At 43.0% G+C, this 19,465-nt stretch overlaps 1 protein-coding gene across 1 annotated transcript in view; it reads left to right on the plus strand.

Annotated features, from left to right (window-relative positions):
- EFHB (EF-hand domain family member B) overlaps positions 1 to 15,855 on the plus strand; it is a 48,466-nt gene extending 32,611 nt beyond the window's left edge. Inside the window, exons 9-13 of the mRNA XM_079923303.1 lie at positions 1,004 to 1,170; positions 6,984 to 7,191; positions 10,385 to 10,597; positions 12,454 to 12,635; positions 15,657 to 15,855. Coding sequence (XP_079779429.1) covers positions 1,004 to 1,170; positions 6,984 to 7,191; positions 10,385 to 10,597; positions 12,454 to 12,635; positions 15,657 to 15,830 — 944 coding nt within the window. The 3' untranslated portion in view covers positions 15,831 to 15,855. The remainder of the gene's footprint in view (positions 1 to 1,003; positions 1,171 to 6,983; positions 7,192 to 10,384; positions 10,598 to 12,453; positions 12,636 to 15,656) is intronic.
- The last annotated feature ends 3,610 nt before the right edge of the window (positions 15,856 to 19,465 follow it).

A 19,465-nucleotide genomic window follows, 5' to 3' on the forward strand; every position in this document is an offset into this window, starting at 1 on the left:
ATCATGTGGGATTTGTCTTTCTCCTCTGACATACTTCACTTAGTATGATCCTCTGTAGTTGCATCCATCAATGTTGAAATTTAAATTAACCTACCCAGGATATCACAGCCAACTGCCAGCATGACCCTGTCGCAAGAAAGCAGGAAGGGAGGGGTATAGGCCAGGGGAAAAAGAACAGAGGCAGAAGGTTTCTTCTGGTGACATCCACCAAGCCGTCACATCTGAAGCAACATGGTCAACTCTGGTCTGATCTGTGTCACCATTAACATCCAAGCAATGGGGTTTAGAGGTAGTGTATTTGTACTTTCTTTGTGTCATAATTCAGGAAAGTTCCTTTAAGTCATGAAAGAAAAGTGGAAGCAAGGGCTGGGGGTGGCAGTGGCAGCAGGTGGATTGGAGGGGTTATTACTCGGGGTTGTGGGTCAGGACTCACTTAATGGACTGTGAATGGAGGTCTCCTGTCCTGGTAATAGTGTAGGGGAAGCAGGAGAGAAATGGGGACTTGGTGTGCAGACTGAAGGCAGACCGGAAACTCACATTAGGAAGGAGTAGGGAACTTGTGTCCAGTTTTTACAAGGTTTCCCAGATGTTTGGTCAACCCTGAGGCACACAGAGTGACCCCCACGTGGAATCAGCCCCAGCTTTCAGATCCTCAGCCTTGTAGACAAATGTCTGCTAAGAGGGTGTCAGGCAAGGACTTTGTTGTCTTAGGAAAGGATTTGACAGCTGAGTGGGCTCATGATTCCCCCATAAAATTCATTTTTTCAGATTTTTTTCATTGAGCAAAGAAGTTGCATACAGCAGAAGTATTCATTTTTATCAATTACTTTGCACTTTTTTTTTTATACAAAAGAATTTTCTGTCATGATGCATAATAGTATTGGAGTTAGGTGTTTTCATTCACAGAAGTTGCTAGATCTCTCTCTGTTTTAGTTAGTGTGGGAATAATTGTGACAGACTTTAAATTCAGATAAAAGACTTTTTTTCCCCCTCTTTTCAATAGGAGCTGGTGATCTCATCCACAGAAGACTTCCGGGAGAATATCTCCGAGGCAAGGACAGACAGAGAGCCCTGGTTGCAGCAGTGCGACATCACTTAAAGAAAGTTAACTACCAAAACTTTGACACTTTGTTGTCAGCCTTCAGACACTATGACAAGGCCAGTAGTAAAGTGAAGCTTTTTTGGTCTACGCATGGGCTTACAGGTCCCAGCAGGCTGGTGTTGATCAGGATCAAGTCCAGTCCACCACCTGTTTTTGTAAATAGTTTTACATGCCTATATTTAAAAAAATTGGGGTGCATGTATCTCTTTGAATTAGAGTGTTCTTTGGATATATGCTCAGGAGTGGGATTGCTGGGTCATATGCATGCCCATTTGTTTTAAGTATTGTCCACGGCTGCTTTTGCAACTACACATGCAGAGAGACTGAATGGCTTGCAAAACCTATGGTATCTACTTTTGAGCCCTTGACAGAAAATGTTTGCTGGAGTAGACCTGCGTTGTCAAAATGTGGTTCTTTCACCACCGTCAGTGTCACTTGGGAACATGCTAGAGATGCACGTCCTAAGGCCCACCCCAGACCTCCTGAATTAGGAACTTGGGGTTGGGGTCTAGCAATTGTGTTTTAACAAGCTTTTCAGTGATTCTGATGCAGGCTGAGGTTTGAGAACCACTGTTGCAGATCATTAAACTAGAGTGTGCTGGGAGCCTGGGGGATGGACAGTCTCTGCCTCACTCTGAATGTGTACACACGGTACTGTCAGTCTGGTCCAAGTCAAGCTTAGAATGCTCTCCCCTGGGCACCAGGTGTGGTTTCAGTTTTGAGAGTAAGATCACTCAATCTTCAAGCTCCTCTACATTTTATTCTTTGATCAAGTCAGATCAACCCAGGGCTGCATAATTACCGGACATCATTTTAGGCCATTACAGGATTTACCAAGCTGCACAGCGCCTTAGGCTTGCACTAAGGAACACTACTACACAAACAGTTTGTGAAACGTGGCACATTTTTTATTAGTACGCCCACGCGGCTGTTATTTATTTTTGTCACACGCATCCTCTTTATAAGGAAACCCAGTCTTTCTAAAACACATAACTGTGCTCTGTCTAGGTATCTGGTTTGTTTTTGCTTCATGTACAGCATGACTTTGGACCAATAGTGCATACCTTTTTGACTTGGCTGCCAGGAAGCTTAGAGCCAATACAGAGAAACACATCTAGTTTGTGAAGGTGATCTTATAGCATACATTTTGTGCACTCTTTTTATTTCAGGTTTCATCTTATTTTCGTCCAACTTTATTTTCTCTTTGCCCTGATTTCCTCACTTTTTTGGCTCTCATTGTACTTCTTTTTCTAGGCAGCCTCAAACCGTTTTAGAATGAGTCTAACATAAACAAATAAAAGCTCATAAATAAACCCGTGATGAGGTAGTGCATCATAATCTTGATAGGAGAAGAAAAGAAAGAGCAGAATAATTTTAGTTCATCTCAAAAGGAAAAAAAGATAATAGTCTTATCTCCATTCCAATGTTGAGTACAGTTTTAGAAAAGTGACACCTCACAATTTTTATCTTATGAAAAAATCTTGATCACTCATTGGCTCATTCATTTTAAGCCCATGAGTTTTATCTGATTTTAGATTAGGGGCCTGTGTACCTGTGATGTACTGGTGAATAAAAAGTGGGTTAAATACCTCAGTTAGGTTTGTACTAATTATGTCGGGACAAACACCAATCAGTCATCAACGACATTTCTCACAAAGTTGTGTTTAAAGAAAATGTAAGTATTCAACTGTTTCTCTGGTTTTTAGTAGAGACCGATTGCTATTTACAGGTAATTTAAAAATTATTCTTCAGAATTAAATTACTTAAGCAAAAACAAGTTATATATATATATATATATATAAAATTTATTTATTTATTTATTTTGCGGTATGCGGGCCTCTCACTATTGTGGCCTCTCCCGTTGCGGAGCACAGGCTCCGGACGCGCAGGCTCAGCGGCCCTGGCTCACGGGCCCAGCCGCTCCGCGGCACGTGGTATCTTCCCGGACTGGGGCACGAACCCGCGTCCCCTGCATCGGCAGGCGGACTCTCAACCACTGCGCCACCAGGGAAGCCCGTAAATAGTTAACTTTTAATATGTACAGTGTAGTGCTCAGTGCCCTTGAGGAGCTTTTTTTTCCTGAGTGGGTAATAAGATGTGGGTCTTCCTAGTACAGCTGTAGGATTGTTTTTGATGATTAGAATCTTATACTGTTGAATGCCCAGATTTAATTTAATTGAAAAGCAAAACAAAACAGAACAAATAAACTGTGATTTCCTAAATGACTCTTCTTGGCTTAGAGGATTAATTCTGTTATTTGTTGAACACTCACAGCACATCAAACATTATCCCAGATAACGTGCAGGCTTTTAACTCAGGGAACTTAAAATCTAAAGGGTGGGGGAAATAAAGACTCATCATGTCCAAGAATGGTCACAGCAGAGTCTCAAATTTTCAAAATAGGTATATATAATTCCAACTCCTTTTATTCTGCCTATTATCCAGGAAGTAGCTGAGATGGGATGATTCCTTTTGGGGGACAGTTGCATTCATTGACAAAACTGGTTTACTAAGATGTGTGAGCAAGGCCGTTCCAAAGCTCAGTAATACCAGACTGCTGTGGATGGTTGGGGGCAGAAAAGGTTCAGTGAATACCTTGACTAATAGCTCATTGTTGAGTAGCCTTTGTGCTATAAGTCACGCCACTGTCAGACCGAAAGTGGTCCAGAAAGCAAAGCACGTGACTCAGATGACTTGCACGGGCCACACTTTTGTGTCTGCAGCTGGCTCATTGGCCTGAAATAGCGATTCTATAACTTGAAAACGTGTCAACAGAGAGATGTACCATCAATAGCTCTGAGTGGGGACAAAGGTTCGTGTAGTCAGTATGCCAGGAGCATGGGGCAATGCCTTGTGTGTGATGTGTCCTCCCTCACCATGAGACAAGTGGGTCAGCTTGTGGCAGGAGTCACACGTTAGGCATGTGGTGGTAGCCTCTGCCTCGGAAACGTCGACTGCTTTTTTGGCACTTTGTCTCATGGTGCGTGTATTGTCGTGTCTGCTACAAGGATGGATCCAGGCAGCGACGGTGCAACCTGGGTGGTGCAGGCTCAATCCAAAGCTTGATTCCTGTCGTCCACATCGGAGGACGGACCCTTATCCTGGGCATCTATGTGAATTACCTGGATGGTTCACTCAGCAGCGGTGATTTGTTTCCATAGTTTTCTTTTTTCTTTTTTTTATTGGAGTACAGTTGATTTATAATATGTTAGTTTCAGGTGTACAGCACAGTGAGTCAGTTATACATATACATATATCCACACTTTTTGTTTTAGATTCTTTCCCCATGTAGGTCATTACAGAGTACTGAGTAGAGTTCCCTGTGCTATACAGCAGGTTCTTATTAGTTATCTATTTTATATATAGTACTGTGTATATGTCAATCCCAATCTCCCAATTTATCCTTCCCCCCCATTCCCTGGTAACCATAAGTTTGTTTTCTACATTCGTGATGCTATTTCTGTTTTCTAAATAAGTTCATTTGTACCCCCTTCTTTTTTAGATCCACATATAAGCGATATCATATGATATTTGTCTTTCTGAGTCTGATTTATGTCACTCATTATTCATAGAGACTTGCAGCTCAAAGGGGTCATGAGGGTTGAGGGGCCCCAAAGGTACTAGCATTCTCTCCACGTGGCTTCTCTTGATCATAAGTGCCTGAACATTCATAAGACAGGTATGGAAAGCATCAATATCAATTGACACATCCAGCAGTGGAAGCCACAGAAATAATAGATTGTTAACTTTCCTTCTCCACTTTGAACAAACCCTGCCCAAACGCCACCAGCTGATTCCTGACGTCTCTTCTTGCTGCACACTCAGTAGGGTGACGACTTTGGCACCCATAGCCAATGAAGCCGTAGTGGTTTCAGTCTCCACCCCCCTGAAGTCCCACAACATACTGGGACAGATACTTGTGGCCTGTGATCCCCCTTGGGGACAAGGAGATCTTGTCCCATACCTAGTCCTGCTTAGAACAGTTGAGGTTGGGGTATGGGGGGAGGGAAACGTCAAGGCTGCAGAGGCAGGAGTGGCTCCGTACCCAGTGAATAAGAAGCATTTTCTTTCATTACCGCCACCATCTTTTTCAGATTTGGGGACCCTCGATTCAACAGCCCACCACCCCACCTTTGCTTTTCAGTTAGGGGTGTGGGGCTCGTAGTTTTGGTTGACTTGGGCTGGCAGCAGAGACTTTCATGAAGCAGGCTACTTTTTTTTTTTTTTTTTTTGCGGTATGCGGGCCTCTCGCTGTTTTGGCCTCTCCCGTTGCGGAGCACAGGCTCCGGACGCGCAGGCTCAGCGGCCATGGCTCACGGGCCCAGCCGCTCCGCAGCATGTGGGATCCTCCCGGACCGGGGCACAAAGCCGTGTCCCCTGCATCGGCAGGCGGACTCCCAACCACTGCGCCACCAGGGAAGCCCCATATAATATATTTTAAATTCTCATTCTTTTTCAACATGAGGGTTAGGAACATTCTCCAGGCCTATGGGTCTGGCTGCAGGAATTTATCTAGAATTCACTGGGTCAGTTTCTTATTCTCAAGGGGATTGCCTTCACCAGCGTTGTGAATCCAACCCTGGGCCTAGGAGCTGATTGTTGTTGAGTCATTTATGTTTTCCCTTGGGAGTTTAACTATCTCGGGGAAATCTCTCTGAGAGGGCCAAAGCTCCCTTATAGCAGCTGGCACCCACTTTGAAAACACTGGGACCTTTCCCTGTCATCTCGGATGGATCTAAGTTTGGCTTGACGGGCCGCAGTAGGGCTGAGTGGTAAGACGCCCAGCTCTGGCCATTCTTCCTTAACAAGCATTATGTGCTCCGGCCCGTCACCCTGCAAGTGAATCAGCCGGGTTCTGCCCAGAGTCTTTCTAAATTTCCCTCCTTTCACGCTCAGCGTAGGTGCTTCTGTCTTTAACTGTTGTCTGAAAGGGGTGGAAACTTCCCCTCCTCCCGCTTCCAGGATGAATCTGAGTGAATCCTGTTGTCCACGCGGAGCGTTAACATCCAGGGGCAGCTGCCTTTGAATCCACTCTCTGTGCTTGGCCTGCAGCCACTTCCCTAATTTCTTCTTTTCACCAGGCAATGTAGTGTAGGACAATCACTGCCCAGTTGACTTTTCAATTTTTTCCCACACCGCGCGGCATGTGGGATCTTAGTTCCCTGACCAGGGATTGAACCCAGGCCCTCATGAGTGAAAGTGTGGAGTCCTAACCACTGGACCACCAGGGAAGTCCCTGACTGCCTAGTTGGAACACCAACTTTGAAAGCATTGAAAATTGCAGAAAGCTGTCAAAAGTACACAACATTGGTCAAATGAAATGTCAAGCATGAATCATGCTTAGGCCTTCTCAACCCGAGTGTAAACAACATGATTTAATGAGAAAGATACTGGGCTTCCCTGGTGGCGTAGTGGTTGAGAGTCCGCCTGCCGATGTAGGGGACACGGCTTTGTGCCCCGGTCCGGGAGGATCCCACATGCCGCGGAGCGGCTGGGCCCGTGAGCCATGGCCACTGAGCCTGTGCGTCCGGAGCCTGTGCTCCGCGACGGGAGAGGCCAAAACAGCGAGAGGCCCGCATACCGCAAAAAAAATAAATAAATAAAATAAAAATAAAATAATGAGAAAGATATTAAAATGCACAAAGGCTGTGAGCCACACTCCACTCCAACCAGGGTTGAAATTACCGGGCACATATCAGATGGACACGATGGGGACCAATCTCGCTTAGTATCTGACTCTCCTTATGTGAAAAATAGGACCGATTCTTTGAATATATGTGATAGAGCTCTTTCTTTTTTTCTTAAAGGAAATAACAGATGTTGCCCACTCTGCTCGTGAAGACAAAGCTCACGTCATCTTTTTTTGCTTCATGTCTAACAGAAGGGAGATGGGGCCATAGATAAAGCTGAGCTTCGGGAAGCGTGTGACCAGGCCAGTTTGCACATAGATGAGAAGCTCCTGGACCAGCTGTTTGAATACTGTGATGTGGATAACGATGGGCTGATTAACTACCTTGAATTTGCAAATTTTCTTAACTGGAAAGATAAAACCCCCCTTAAGGAGTATGAAGAGAGGGTCATTATTAAAGGTATTTAATTTCTGAAGGCTTGCTAAATTCTTAAATGGACTTTAGTATTTTCTTTTTCTTAGGAGTTTGACTCTTGTCAACTTTAATATTATATATTTAAAGATATGCACATATACATATATTTGTTTTTATTTTTATGCATAGAATATCTGTGGAAGGTTAGGAAAGAATTTGATAACATTTATTATTTCCGGGGAGGGGACACTGGTTGCTGAGGGTCAAAGCGGCAGCAAGACTCACTTTTCAGTCTATGTTTTTGTATCTTTTAAGTTTGGAACCGTGTATTACTCATTCAAAAGAAAACAGTTACAAGCAAAACAATTTACACAGAAGCCCAAAATATGAAAGAGAGTTCCTCAGAAAGCTGTTTGAAAACCATTTTCTCAGAGAAATTAGCTCCCCTCCCCCAGGAAAAGTCAATTGTAAAATAGAATTTGATCTGTTAAATTTTTTAAGAAAAGGAAAAACATAATCTTTACTTTTATTCAAATATCTTCATGTTTACACATTATCTTCCTGCATCACTAACCATATATAGATATACATATATACATATGTGTGTGTGCATATGGAAATTTTTTTTATAAGCTTGTTCTTTGTTTTTAAAATTAATTAATTAATTTTATTTTTGGCTGTGTTGGGTCTTTGTTGCTGCATGTGGGCTTTCTCTAGTTGCAGTGAGCAAGGGCTACTCTTCGTAGCGGTGCACAGGCTTCTTATTGCGGTGGCTTCTCTTGTTGTGGAGCACAGACTCTAGGCGCACAGGCTTCAGTAGTTGTGGCACGCAGGCTCAGTAGTTGTGGCTCGCGGGCTCTAGAGTGCAGGCTCAGTAGTTGTGGCGCACGGGCTTAGTTGCTCTGCGGCATGTGGGATCTTCCCAGACCAGGGCTCGAACCTGTGTCCCCTGCATTGGCAGGCGTATTCTTAACCACTGTGCTACCAGGGAAGTCCATGTATGGAAATATTTTAAAATAGCTAAAATCACGGTGACTGTACCATTTTTATTTGGCTAAAAACAAAAAAACTTAGCTCTCAAATTTCTATGGAATGAAGAGATACTTTTATGGTTTCTGTAAACTTCATTTTCAGTTCCCTTAAGCTGAGGTATTATGAATTACTAAGCCATTTCCTCACTTTTTAAAACTTAGGTTATTTCCAGATATTTTCTTTTTTTTTTTTGCTGTACGCGGGCCTCTCACTATTGTGGCCTCTCCCATTGCGGAGCACAGGCTCCGGACGCGCAGGCTCAGCGGCCATGGCTCAGCGACCATGGCTCACGGGCCCAGCCGCTCCGCGGCATGTGGGATCTTCCCGGACCGGGGCACGAACCCGTGTCCCCTGCATCGGCAGGCGGACTCTCAACCACTGCGCCACCAGGGAAGCCCATATTTCCAGATATTTTAAAAGTAATATGGGTGACGCTATAATGATTATCATCTCTCAGAAAGCTTTCTGTTTCTATTTCATTTCTTATGAATGTTATTTTTGTCCCAGAAGTAACTCTCTCTTTCATTTTGCTTTTTTAAATGATTGTACCAATTTGCAATTTTATCAGTCACGTTGGTGAGAAGGTTTTACTCCAATCTTGCTACCATTGAGTGTTATTTCAAACATTCTTGTGATTTAGTTGTTATATAATGATACCTCATTTGCTTTAATTTTCAAGTCTTGATTCTTACAGACGATTAACTTTTGAAAGATTGTCTACATGCTTATCTCCTCTTGGAATATCTCTCCTCTAAAACGTGAAGATACTCCTGTTTTCACTTTTATTCCTGCAAAGCCAGTACCACATTTGGGGCTTTATTGACCACGGGAGCCCTTACCAGTTTCTGGGATGGCTTTTCTCTGCTGTCCACTAGGAAAGCAGGAGGATCTTCTCTACCTAATGAAGCTTTTTATAGAAAACAACTCTACCCTAGTTCTCTCAGAAATAAATAGAGGGTGACAGAGTATTTTCCTTCTTGGAACAACTCATGAAGCAGTGGGGGAAACAAAAGCCTGCTTTCAAACCAGGTGGTTCTTCTAATTGTTCCTGGTTGGGGGGTCCTGACTTGAGCGCCATTTTCAACGGAGTTCTTGAGGTTTTCCTCTTCTTCTAAGACAGTGGCTGGTGGGTCAGTCAGAAGGGACTCGGGAATGTATTGCCAGGAATTTTCTTATATCAAGTTCCATCTTACTGTTGACGGCTGGAGAAAAGGGGGTGCTTCATTTAAGGCAGGGGTTTTCAAGCAGTTTTCTGAGAAACTATTTTTCGTACTTGGTCCAGATTTCTGCCTTTTGCGCCCACCCACTCGGGGGTGCAGGGACTGGGTCCAGAGGGTCTGGAACACTGGGCCCGACGCTTTCACTGCAGCGATTGGCAGGGGCTGAGTCGGGGGGTGCAGACTTTAGATGGGTCTGTCTTTTCTGGTTTGCCACCCCGATCGGGCACTGGGGCACTCTTCGCCGGTGTAACCGGTGCGGGGCCTTCCCCAGCACCTTGAGTTCCTCCAGCGCTCGAGAGACCACAGCGCAGCCTAGTGCTAGCTGTGTACTTAGCAGCTCCATGAAAAAGCTGTGTCAGGAATTTCCTCCTCAACTTCAGAACTGACTCAGCAAAGCAAATCTGCAAAAGAGAACAGAATCTTACAGGGTTTTCTCTTATACACTGATTGGAAGGGAGTTATTTATAGAATCGGTTCCTGCGCTCACAGCGAGCTCTCGTCGCCTCTCCAAATGTCACAGTGCATGGGGGCTCCCTCCCTACCGCGATCAGGTATGTGTGGAATTTACAGCTCCAAATATTTCTTCTCCTGTCCCTCCCCAGGGCATAGTCTTAGGAACAACTCTGGTAATCCTGTAGTTCAAGTCAAATATGAAAATAGGCTCTAATTTTAAAAAAGAGGAAAGAAAAAAAAAGTTCTCCGTTTTCATTTGGTGTTTCAGATTTAAAAGCTTTATTCTAGCATAAAATGAGTGCAGTGGTGAGCAGAAACATTAGACCTTGTTCAGATTTCCTGGTGTATGACCTGGGACTGAACTTGTGCTTCCACAGTGGCTACTGGTGTCAGTGGAGGGTCTACACCAGCTCAGCCTCTGTTTCCACCAGCAAGAAGAGACTAAATGGGAAAACTCATCTTGTTACAGGGTGAGCACCAGGTAGTAACTTTGTCCTGTACTTTTTTTTCCCCCTTTCCGTCTTTGCTTGAAGGTGGAAAACCAGATTGTGCAAACCCTGCTGAGGCTAATGTAGAAGAATCTGAACCAGCTCTCCTGATAAAGCCTGAAGATGTTGTCTTGAAAGAGCCAGGGAGCTCAGAAAAGACTCTGCGGACACTTCTGAGGCCAAGCGATGAAGTTTCTAATCACTACAAGACCGCTTCTTCCGAGATCAGTGCAGTCGTAGGCGCTGTTCCTTCTACTTGTGAGTATGTCACATTATTTGCTGAGTGTTAAAAGGATCAACAAACACAGAAGGGGAGTGTCCTTTGTCTGTCCTTGCATTGTCCCCCAGCCTCTATTAGACTCTAACTTTCTCAAAGCCCAGGACCTTTCATTCAGTTCTGTATTCTAAGCAACCAGGAAGGCTCGATAAATGTAGGCTGAATTGAACTAGTGTTCATGGTGACCCAAGTAAAATGACTCTCTCTGTATCAATGAAACTGAAACCATCATAGCTCAGAACCCGGAAGGTTAGACCTCGTGGTAATTCAGACTTCACCAAGTGCTAGGAGACTTTTGAACCACGTGATTCTTAGCTACAAACAGATTTGCCTTCAAATATTTGATGAGCTCTTACAGAACGGTTCCTTACATCTTTATTCCCCGTCTGTTAGTCTGCTAGGGCTATCATAACAAATACCACAAACTGAATGGCTAAACAGCAGAAATTGATCATCTCGTGATGGCTGCAAGTCCGAGGTCAAGGTGTTGGCAGGGTGGCGTCCTTCTGAGTGCCGTGAGGGAAAATCTGCTCCAGGTCCTATCCTGGATTCTGGGGGTTTGCCGGCAGTCTTTGGTGCTACTCAGCTTCTGCTGCACCAGCCTGATCTCTGCCTTCGTCTTCATCTGATGTTCTCCCGTGTGAGCATCTGTGTCCCAATGTCCCCTTTTTATAAGGACTCCAGTCATATTGGACCAAGGGTCCACCCTTCTCCCGTATAACCTCATCTTAATTAATTATTCCTGCAATGACCCTCTTTCCAAATAAGGTCACCTCCTGAGGTACTAAGGGTTAGGACTTTAACATAAAAGTCTGGGGAGGGTACAGTTCAACCCATAACTGCCCAGATCTCAATATCAAGCATGATGAATTTAGACGACTCTTTTATATTGGTCAAGATCCTTTTTTTGGACTAAGGCCATGATTAAGGATTTACATGTTTTTCTCAACTGGATTTCATAGACATGCTTTACATTCCGTTGTGATGAGAGCTTGCTACTTGCTTTGGAATAGTGTTGCCCAATAGAAATACAATTGGTGTTGTATGTATTTTTTTTTGTTTTAATTTATTATTTATTTTTGGCTGCGTTGGGGCTTCCTTGCTGCGTGCAGCCCTTCTCTAGTTGCGGCGAGCGGGGGCTACTCTTCGTTGGGGTGTGCGGGCTTCTCATTGCGGTGGCTTCTCTTGTTGCGGAGCACGGGCTCTAGGCGTGTGGGCTTCAGAAGTTGTGCCTCGCGAGCTCTAGAGCGCAGGCTCAGTAGTTGTGGCGCACGGGCTTAGTTGCTCCGCGGCATGCGGAATCTTCCCAGACCAGGGCTCGAACCTGTGTCCTCTGCATTGGCAGGTGGATTCTTAACCGCTCCGCCACCAGGGAAGTCCTGGTGTCATCTGTATTTAAAAAATTTTAGTAGCCACATTAAGAAGAAGAAACAGGTGAAATTAACTTTAATAGTACATTGGGAATTCCCTGGCAGTCCAGTGGTTAGGGCTTGGTGCTTTCACTGCCGAGGCCCAGGTTCAATCCCTGGTCAGGGAACTAAGTTCCTGAATGCTGCGTGGCACAGACAAAATAAAAAAACAATTTTTTTAATAGTATATATATATATTTTATATACAATATGTATCTCCAAAGTACTATCATCTCAACAAGGAATCAATATAAAATGATTAATTAAATGTCTCACATTCTTGTTTTGGGTACTACATCTTTGAAATTGTGTATTTTACACTCAGCACAGCTCAGTTTGGACCAGCCACATTTCCAGTGCTCAGTAGGCACATGGTTGGTGGCGGCTGTATTTAGAATGTCTGTTTTCCTCCCCCCTCCATGTCCTAGGTTATCCCACCTACGGTGTTCCAACCATTCGGTCCGATATTCCCGCCCCCCGAATTCGCCGTATCAGTGACAGAACCAATTATGGTGAAGAGGGAAATGCCTATTCATTGCTGTATCCTACCATCTTTGGCCAGAAAGGATTGTTTGAAAGAGACTTCTTCAAGACCAGATCCAAAAAAGAGGTACAACATGTGATTTCAAAAGGGTTGAAAGAAAGGCCAACGACACACAATGGTGGAAATGTTTATTTGCTTGAGCGTTTATATTACAAAAGTCATCAGGAGCACCCCGTTCCCCCCCCCATTAGGATTCTTGAGGATAATGTTCAATTTGGTTGTGATATTTGGTACAATTCTTGAAGTAGAATTTACTCTAATAAGAAGCATTACACTCACGTCATATATTCACTGTGACCTATGTATAAAAAGAAAACTGTTTTCCTAAGATATTCAACACTATTCTTCGTTGAGTAAAAGCAAAGTGGCTCAATCCCTTCCTTGTGTAAGTACCCTTGTGGTCGTGGGTCTCCAAAACCAAAGAGTAAGTGTGAGGAGGGCCACTCTGCCATCCTTATGAGCTGCTATCTCAGACTATCTACAACAAGCACTGATTTAAAATGTTCTGTCCTGTTGCCACGTGTCAGCCCATTGTATCTTGTTTTTTCGCTTGGTAAACGTGGTCTTCATGGCCCAGGTGATTTTCTTCCTAGGTTTGTTATAAAGCAGGTGCAACCGGCTAGGCCAGAATAGCCATTGGGTTTCTGAGGGCCGAGGAGTAAGGGCAAGTCTTGGTCAGAGCAGCCAGCCTGTCTAGATCTGTCATTGTGGAAAGCAGGCTGTGATCAAGGGAGCAATTGCTTCTTTGAGCTTTCAAATCCAGAGCTAGAAATGATGTGAACAGACGTGTGATGCTTTCTGGGACTTCACATGCAGGGTTGATGGCTTGCAAACTTGCAAACTTAGTAACAGATTCATTCCAATGATTCATTCCCACTGAGGTGGGGGGAGAGGAGGGGAGAAACTCAGAGGAAGATGCCTCCTGGCTGGTCCCAAAGAAGGAACCCAGGATCCACCACAGAAGGTTAGAGAAGAGACATTTGCAGACTGTGTGTTCTCTTCCCTCAGTCACTCTAAAGGGCCTATGAAATAGGGCTTCAGGGCCACCAAAAGAAAGAAAAATCTCCTGCTTGTTTCCTGATGCCTAAAATTCTTTTAACTAGGAAGTCATCCTTTATCTCACAATTCTAGGTAGGAAGTAAGAACCCAGAGGCCTGCACATATACTATTCCAACTAAATGACATTCTAGAAAAGGCAAAACAATGGAGAAAGTAGAAAGACCGATGGTTGCCAGAGGGTTGGAGAGAAAAAGGGACGGATGAATAGGTGTAGCACAGAGGATCTTTAGGGCCGTGAAACTATTTTGTATGATACCATAATGGTGGATACGTGTTATTATACATTTGTCAAAACCCATAGATTATGCAACACAGAGAGTGAACCCTCATGTGAACGATGGACTTTGGTTAACAATAATGTATCAATATTGGCTCATCAACTGTCACAAATATACCGCACTAATGCAAGATGTTACTAACAGGGGAAAAGAGGGGGCAAGTGATAGAGCATATGGGAACTCTAGATAATTTCTGCTCGATTTTTCTAGAAACCTAAAAATGCTCTAAAAAATAAAGTCTATTAAAAAAAAAAAAAAGAACCCAGAGACCTGGTTGGAGTAATAACGTCACCTTGAGAATAGATGGGTTTCCATAAAAGTGTTAGCTAATCAATACACGAGGATGGAAAGCTGAAGGAGGGTAGGAATGTCTCCCAAAGAGTTGGGAAGGAAGCAGGGGAGAAGGGCTGGGATGCCCAAGGACACACCTCAGGGCTTCGCTCTGCAGGGACATATTTTTTTTGGCTGCACCACATGGCATGCGGGATCTTAGTTCCCTGACCAGGGATCGAACCCTAACCCCCTACAGTGGAAGCGTGGAGTCTTAACCACTGGACCGCCAGGGAGGTCCCCGCAGGGACTTTCTTTACCTGTCACCGGGTGGAGGAAAATAGCAACTATGCGCGGGTGCTTTGAGGCGCTTCTGCTGTGTAAGTGCTGCCGCTGACAGCACTGCTCTCCTGAATTTCAAGTGTATTTGATTATATTGTTAATTTCCCACAAGGCGCATCATACCTAGGGGACCTTTTAATTGTTAAGATTTAGCTTAATAGAGGTATTCTGCAGGTCTTCTATTTCTTTGGCTTTCCTATTCACCGTCTAACCTTTCTTTCCATTTCCCTCTTTGCTTCCCTCCTGTATGCTTCATAGTAAATGTCTTCCCTCTTTTAAATTTAGTTTCATTTTTTTTTCAAATCTTTTCTTCCCTCTACTTATTCTAATATTTCTTCTCACTACTGGTTCTTATCTTTCCTTTCTTATATTTTCCCTGGGACATATAAAGCATGTTTCCCCCCTCCCTTTATCTCTTTTACTAATTATCACTGCAGAGAGATGATTAATAACCAAAGTTTGCTGGTTTTCAATATGCTCAGATTTTAGTCTGCTCACTCGCTCGCGCGTGCACTATCTCCCCGACATTTGCACACCCCCAGCTATAATTAAAGTTTACAACAGGCCAGTTAGAGACACTCCATAAATGTTCTTTATCTTTTGGCCACGTGGCTCGTGGGTCTTAGTTGCCTGACCAGGGATCGAACGTGTGCCCCCTGCAGTGGAAGCGCACTGGACCGCCAGGGAAGTCCCATAAATATTCTTATTTTAAAGAAGAGAAACTAATATGCAAGGGGTCTAGATAACATACATAAGAGGTGACTGGGACGGAAATCAAATCCAGCAAGTCTTCTATCTTTAACTCGTTTACCCTTTCTGCTTGAATCTGGCCACCTCCCTTTAAAATAAACAGAAACACTTGGAGTTGAAAGTAATTTTATATATTGGCTAGTAGAGTTGAACACGCTCATATTCACTCATATTAGCAAAATGATTCCTGAGCTGAAAGTCCTGGAATTTTAATATTGGCTTATTATACGTAATAAGCCCTCCTCCCCCACCACACACACACACATCCTCACATCTTTTTTGGGGATAAATGTCCATAGTCTTAGATATTATAAAGATATTTTTAAAAATACAAACTGAAAAACACATAAATATTAGCCTGACTTTGAAAGTTTTTTTTTTCCCCTAGATTGCAGAGATATTATGTAACATTGGTGTCAAGCTTTCCGAGGATGAATTTGAAAATGTATGGAATCTTGCATCAAAAAAACATCACGGAGGACAAGTTTGTGTTGAGACTATCAGAACTGTTCTGAGTGAGTTACAGTACGCAGACTGGACCAAGTGCAAAGCAGCCATGTGATCTTTGTGGCGTTCATTCATTTACACCAAAGAATTGTTAAATCCGTGTTCATCTAAAATGTTCAGTGCATTCTGGTTTTAGATATTATAATTCAGCAATCACTGTGGTAGGGCTTATATGCCTGGATGCGTTGCTAATAAATTAGATCTTGGACTTTAAACTTTATTTTCTTGTTTCCTATAAAGCACCAAAGAATTTGCCGAGCACTTGGAGTTAACCTTTAAGCTCACCAAAGGCATGGCCCAGAATGATGCTGGAAGTTTGTCATGTTTAGTATGCTTAAGAATGCTATGCATTTGAGTGGGTGGCCTGATATTCAAAGTCTGGTTTGTGATACCAGGGTCACAAAATTTTGACTTCAACATTTTGTTATTTTTCTCTTTAGGTGTCACTGTGACACAACTGAAGCTTAATGGGCTTTTAAGTCTCTGTCAGCATCTGAGGAAAACAGACTTAATTACAAGGAGCAGAATTTTGGGAATAAAAACTCGAGTTCCAACAACTACACGATGTCTGGTGGCTTTTCACATCCTTTTATGGCCAGAAAAGCATATTGTCCTTGGAGTATCTGTAGAGGACACAGCTGACCACACTGTTAGATGTAGCTTTAGAGAGTTATTGTTGCAGATTGTGCTGAATCATTCCCTCCCTCCTGCCTCGGCTCTTTCTTTTGTTTTTTTTTGCGGTACACGGGCCTCTCACTGTTGTGGCCTCTCCCGTTGCGGAGCACAGGCTCCGGATGCACAGGCTCAGCGGCCATGGCTCACGGGCCCAGCCGCTCCGCGGCATGTGGGATCTTCCCGGACCGGGGCACGAACCCGTGTCCCCTGCATCGGCAGGCGGACTCTCAACCACTGTGCCACCAGGGAAGCCCTTGCCTCGGTTCTTTGATATACAAATGTGATGCCAGGGCGGGATGAGATCCAGATGGTGATGGGGAAGTGGGAGCCCAGTCCAGCGTGTTCCTTTTGTGCATCAGAAGAGCCCCAGGGTGGGTTGAATCCATGACTGAAGCTTTCTCAGCAATATCACTTGATGAATTGAATGATCTATGTATTCTACCCCGTATTTCTCTGTGATAGACCTTAACATTTTGTTGTTTGGTTTTTGTCTGTTAGTCTAAAAAAATTACTCTTTAATTTAGATATTGTGGTTATTCTGTAGTCTACTGTTACTTTAAAAAAAAAAAGAACTAAGGTTCAAAAGATTGCTTTACCCAATCCCTAGGAAAAATTTTTATAATCCATTTATTTTATAGGTAATTTATGTGAAAAATTTTAACTTTTTATTTTGAAATGATTTTAGACTTACAGAAGATTTGCACAAGTAGCACAAAGAATTATGCAGGGGTGGGCTGGAGCCTGCTCTTACTGTCCACTGTGGTCAACTGTGGGCATTTCTTCCCAGCACTGTGTCCCTGACCCCATGTTCGTAGCCTGAAACCAGCTACAGTGAGAGTATTTACACTAAGCAAACCAACACATGCTACAGATCGGGGATCCCCGCCCTTCCCAAAGAACATTTACAAGCACTTCTACATCTATCTGTCTATCTATTTCCCTGTCTATCTATTTATCTATCTATCTATCTATCTATCTATCTATCTATCTATCTATTTACCTATCTTCCTATCTATCCATCCATCCATCCATCCACCTACCTACATACCCATCTATGTCTCTATCCATCCATCTACCTACCTATGTCTCTATCTATGTCCTTATCTATCTATCTATCTATCTATCTATCTATCTATCTATCTGATCTATCATCTGTCTATTCACCCGCCTATTGACAGAGGCAGGCTCCTTGACTGAACTTTAGTCAGGCTCCTTTGAACCCTTTTCTCAATTAGGTTTTGACCTTGGGCTTCTGTGTCTGTCCTTCCTGGGCCTGCATTGCACAGTTTTAGCAAGAATCTTGCTAAGTCAGTTTACAGAGAATCCTCCCATCGTCGATATCTGATTACCCTCCATAGCTGATGAAATTCTTCATCCCTGAAATATGATGTATTAACTTTGGCCTGCTTTTTTTTGATAGCTATTATAAAATGTTTATTATTAATTTGTATTTACTTCCTGAATTTTTTCGTTTGAATTTTATTTATTTTTTTATACAGCAGGTTCTTATTAGGCATCAATTTTATACACATCAGTGTATATATGTCAATCCCAATCACCCAATTCAGCACACCACCATCCCCACCCCGCCGTGGCTTTCCCCCCTTGGTGTCCATACATTTGTTCTCTACACCTGTGTCTCAACTTCTGCCCTGCAAACCGGTTCATCTGTACATTATTCTAGGTTCCACATATATGTGTTAATATACGATAGTCGTTTTTCTCTTTCTGACTTCACTCTGTATGACAGTCTCTAGATCCATCCACATTTCAACAAATGACTCAATTTCGTTCCTTTTTATGGCTGAGTAATATTCCATTGTATATATGTATCACATCTTCTTTATCCATTTGTCTGTCGATGGGCATTTAGGTTGCTTCCATGACCTGGCTATTGTAAATAGTGCTGCAATGAACATTGGGGTGCATGTGTCTTTTTGAATTATGGTTTTCTCTGGGTATATGCCCAGTAGTGGGATTGCTAGATCATATGGTAATTCTATTTTTAGTTTTTTAAGGAACCTCCATACTGTTCTTCACAGTGACTGTAACAATTTACATTCCCACCAACAGTGCAAGAGGGTTCCCTTTTCTCCACACCCTCTCCAGCATTTGTTGTTTGTAGATTTTCTGATGATTGCCCATTCTAACTCGTGTGAGGTGATACCTCATTGTAGTTTTCATTTGCATTTCTCTAATAAGTAGTGATGTTGAGCAGCTTTTCATGTGCTTCTTGGCCATCTGTATGTCTTCTTTGGAGAAATGTCTATTTAGGTCTTCTGCCCATTTTGGGATTGGATTGTTTGTTTCTTTAATATTGAGCTGCATGAGCTGTTTATACATTTTGGAGATTAACCCTTTGTCCGTTGATTCATTTGCAAATATTTTCTCCCATTCTGAGGGTTGTCTTTTCACCTTGCTTGTAGTTTCTTTTGCTGTGCAAAAGCTTTGAAGTTTCATTAGGTCCCATTTGTTTATTTTTGTTTTTATTTCCATTATTCTAGGAGGTGGATCAAAAAAGATCTTGCTGAGATTTATGTCAAAGAGTGTTCTTCCTATGTTTTCCTCTAAGAGTTTTATAGTGTCCTGTCTTACATTTAGGTCTCGAATCCATTTTGAGTTTATTTTTGTGTATAGTGTTAGGGAGTGTTCTAATTTCATCCTTTTACATTTAGCTGTCTAGTTTTCCCAGCACCACTTACTGAAAAGACTGTCTTTTCTCCATTGTATATCCTTGCCTCCTTTGTCATAGATTAGTTGACCATAGGTGCTTGGGTTTATCTCTGGGCTTTCTATCTTGTTCCATTGATCTATATTTCAGTTTTTGTGCCAGTACCATATTGTCTTGATTACTGTAGCTTTGTAGTATAGTCTGAAGTCAGGGGGTCTGATTCCTCCAGCTCTGTTTTTTTCCCTCAAGACTGCTTTGTCTATTGTGTCTTTTGTGTCTCCATACAAATTTTAAGATTTTTTTGTTCTAGTTCCATAAAAAATGCCATTGGTAATTTGATAGGG

This window comes from Stenella coeruleoalba (genome assembly GCF_951394435.1).
Source record: "Stenella coeruleoalba genome assembly, chromosome: 5".
In the NCBI taxonomy this organism is placed as follows: domain Eukaryota; kingdom Metazoa; phylum Chordata; class Mammalia; order Artiodactyla; family Delphinidae; genus Stenella; species Stenella coeruleoalba.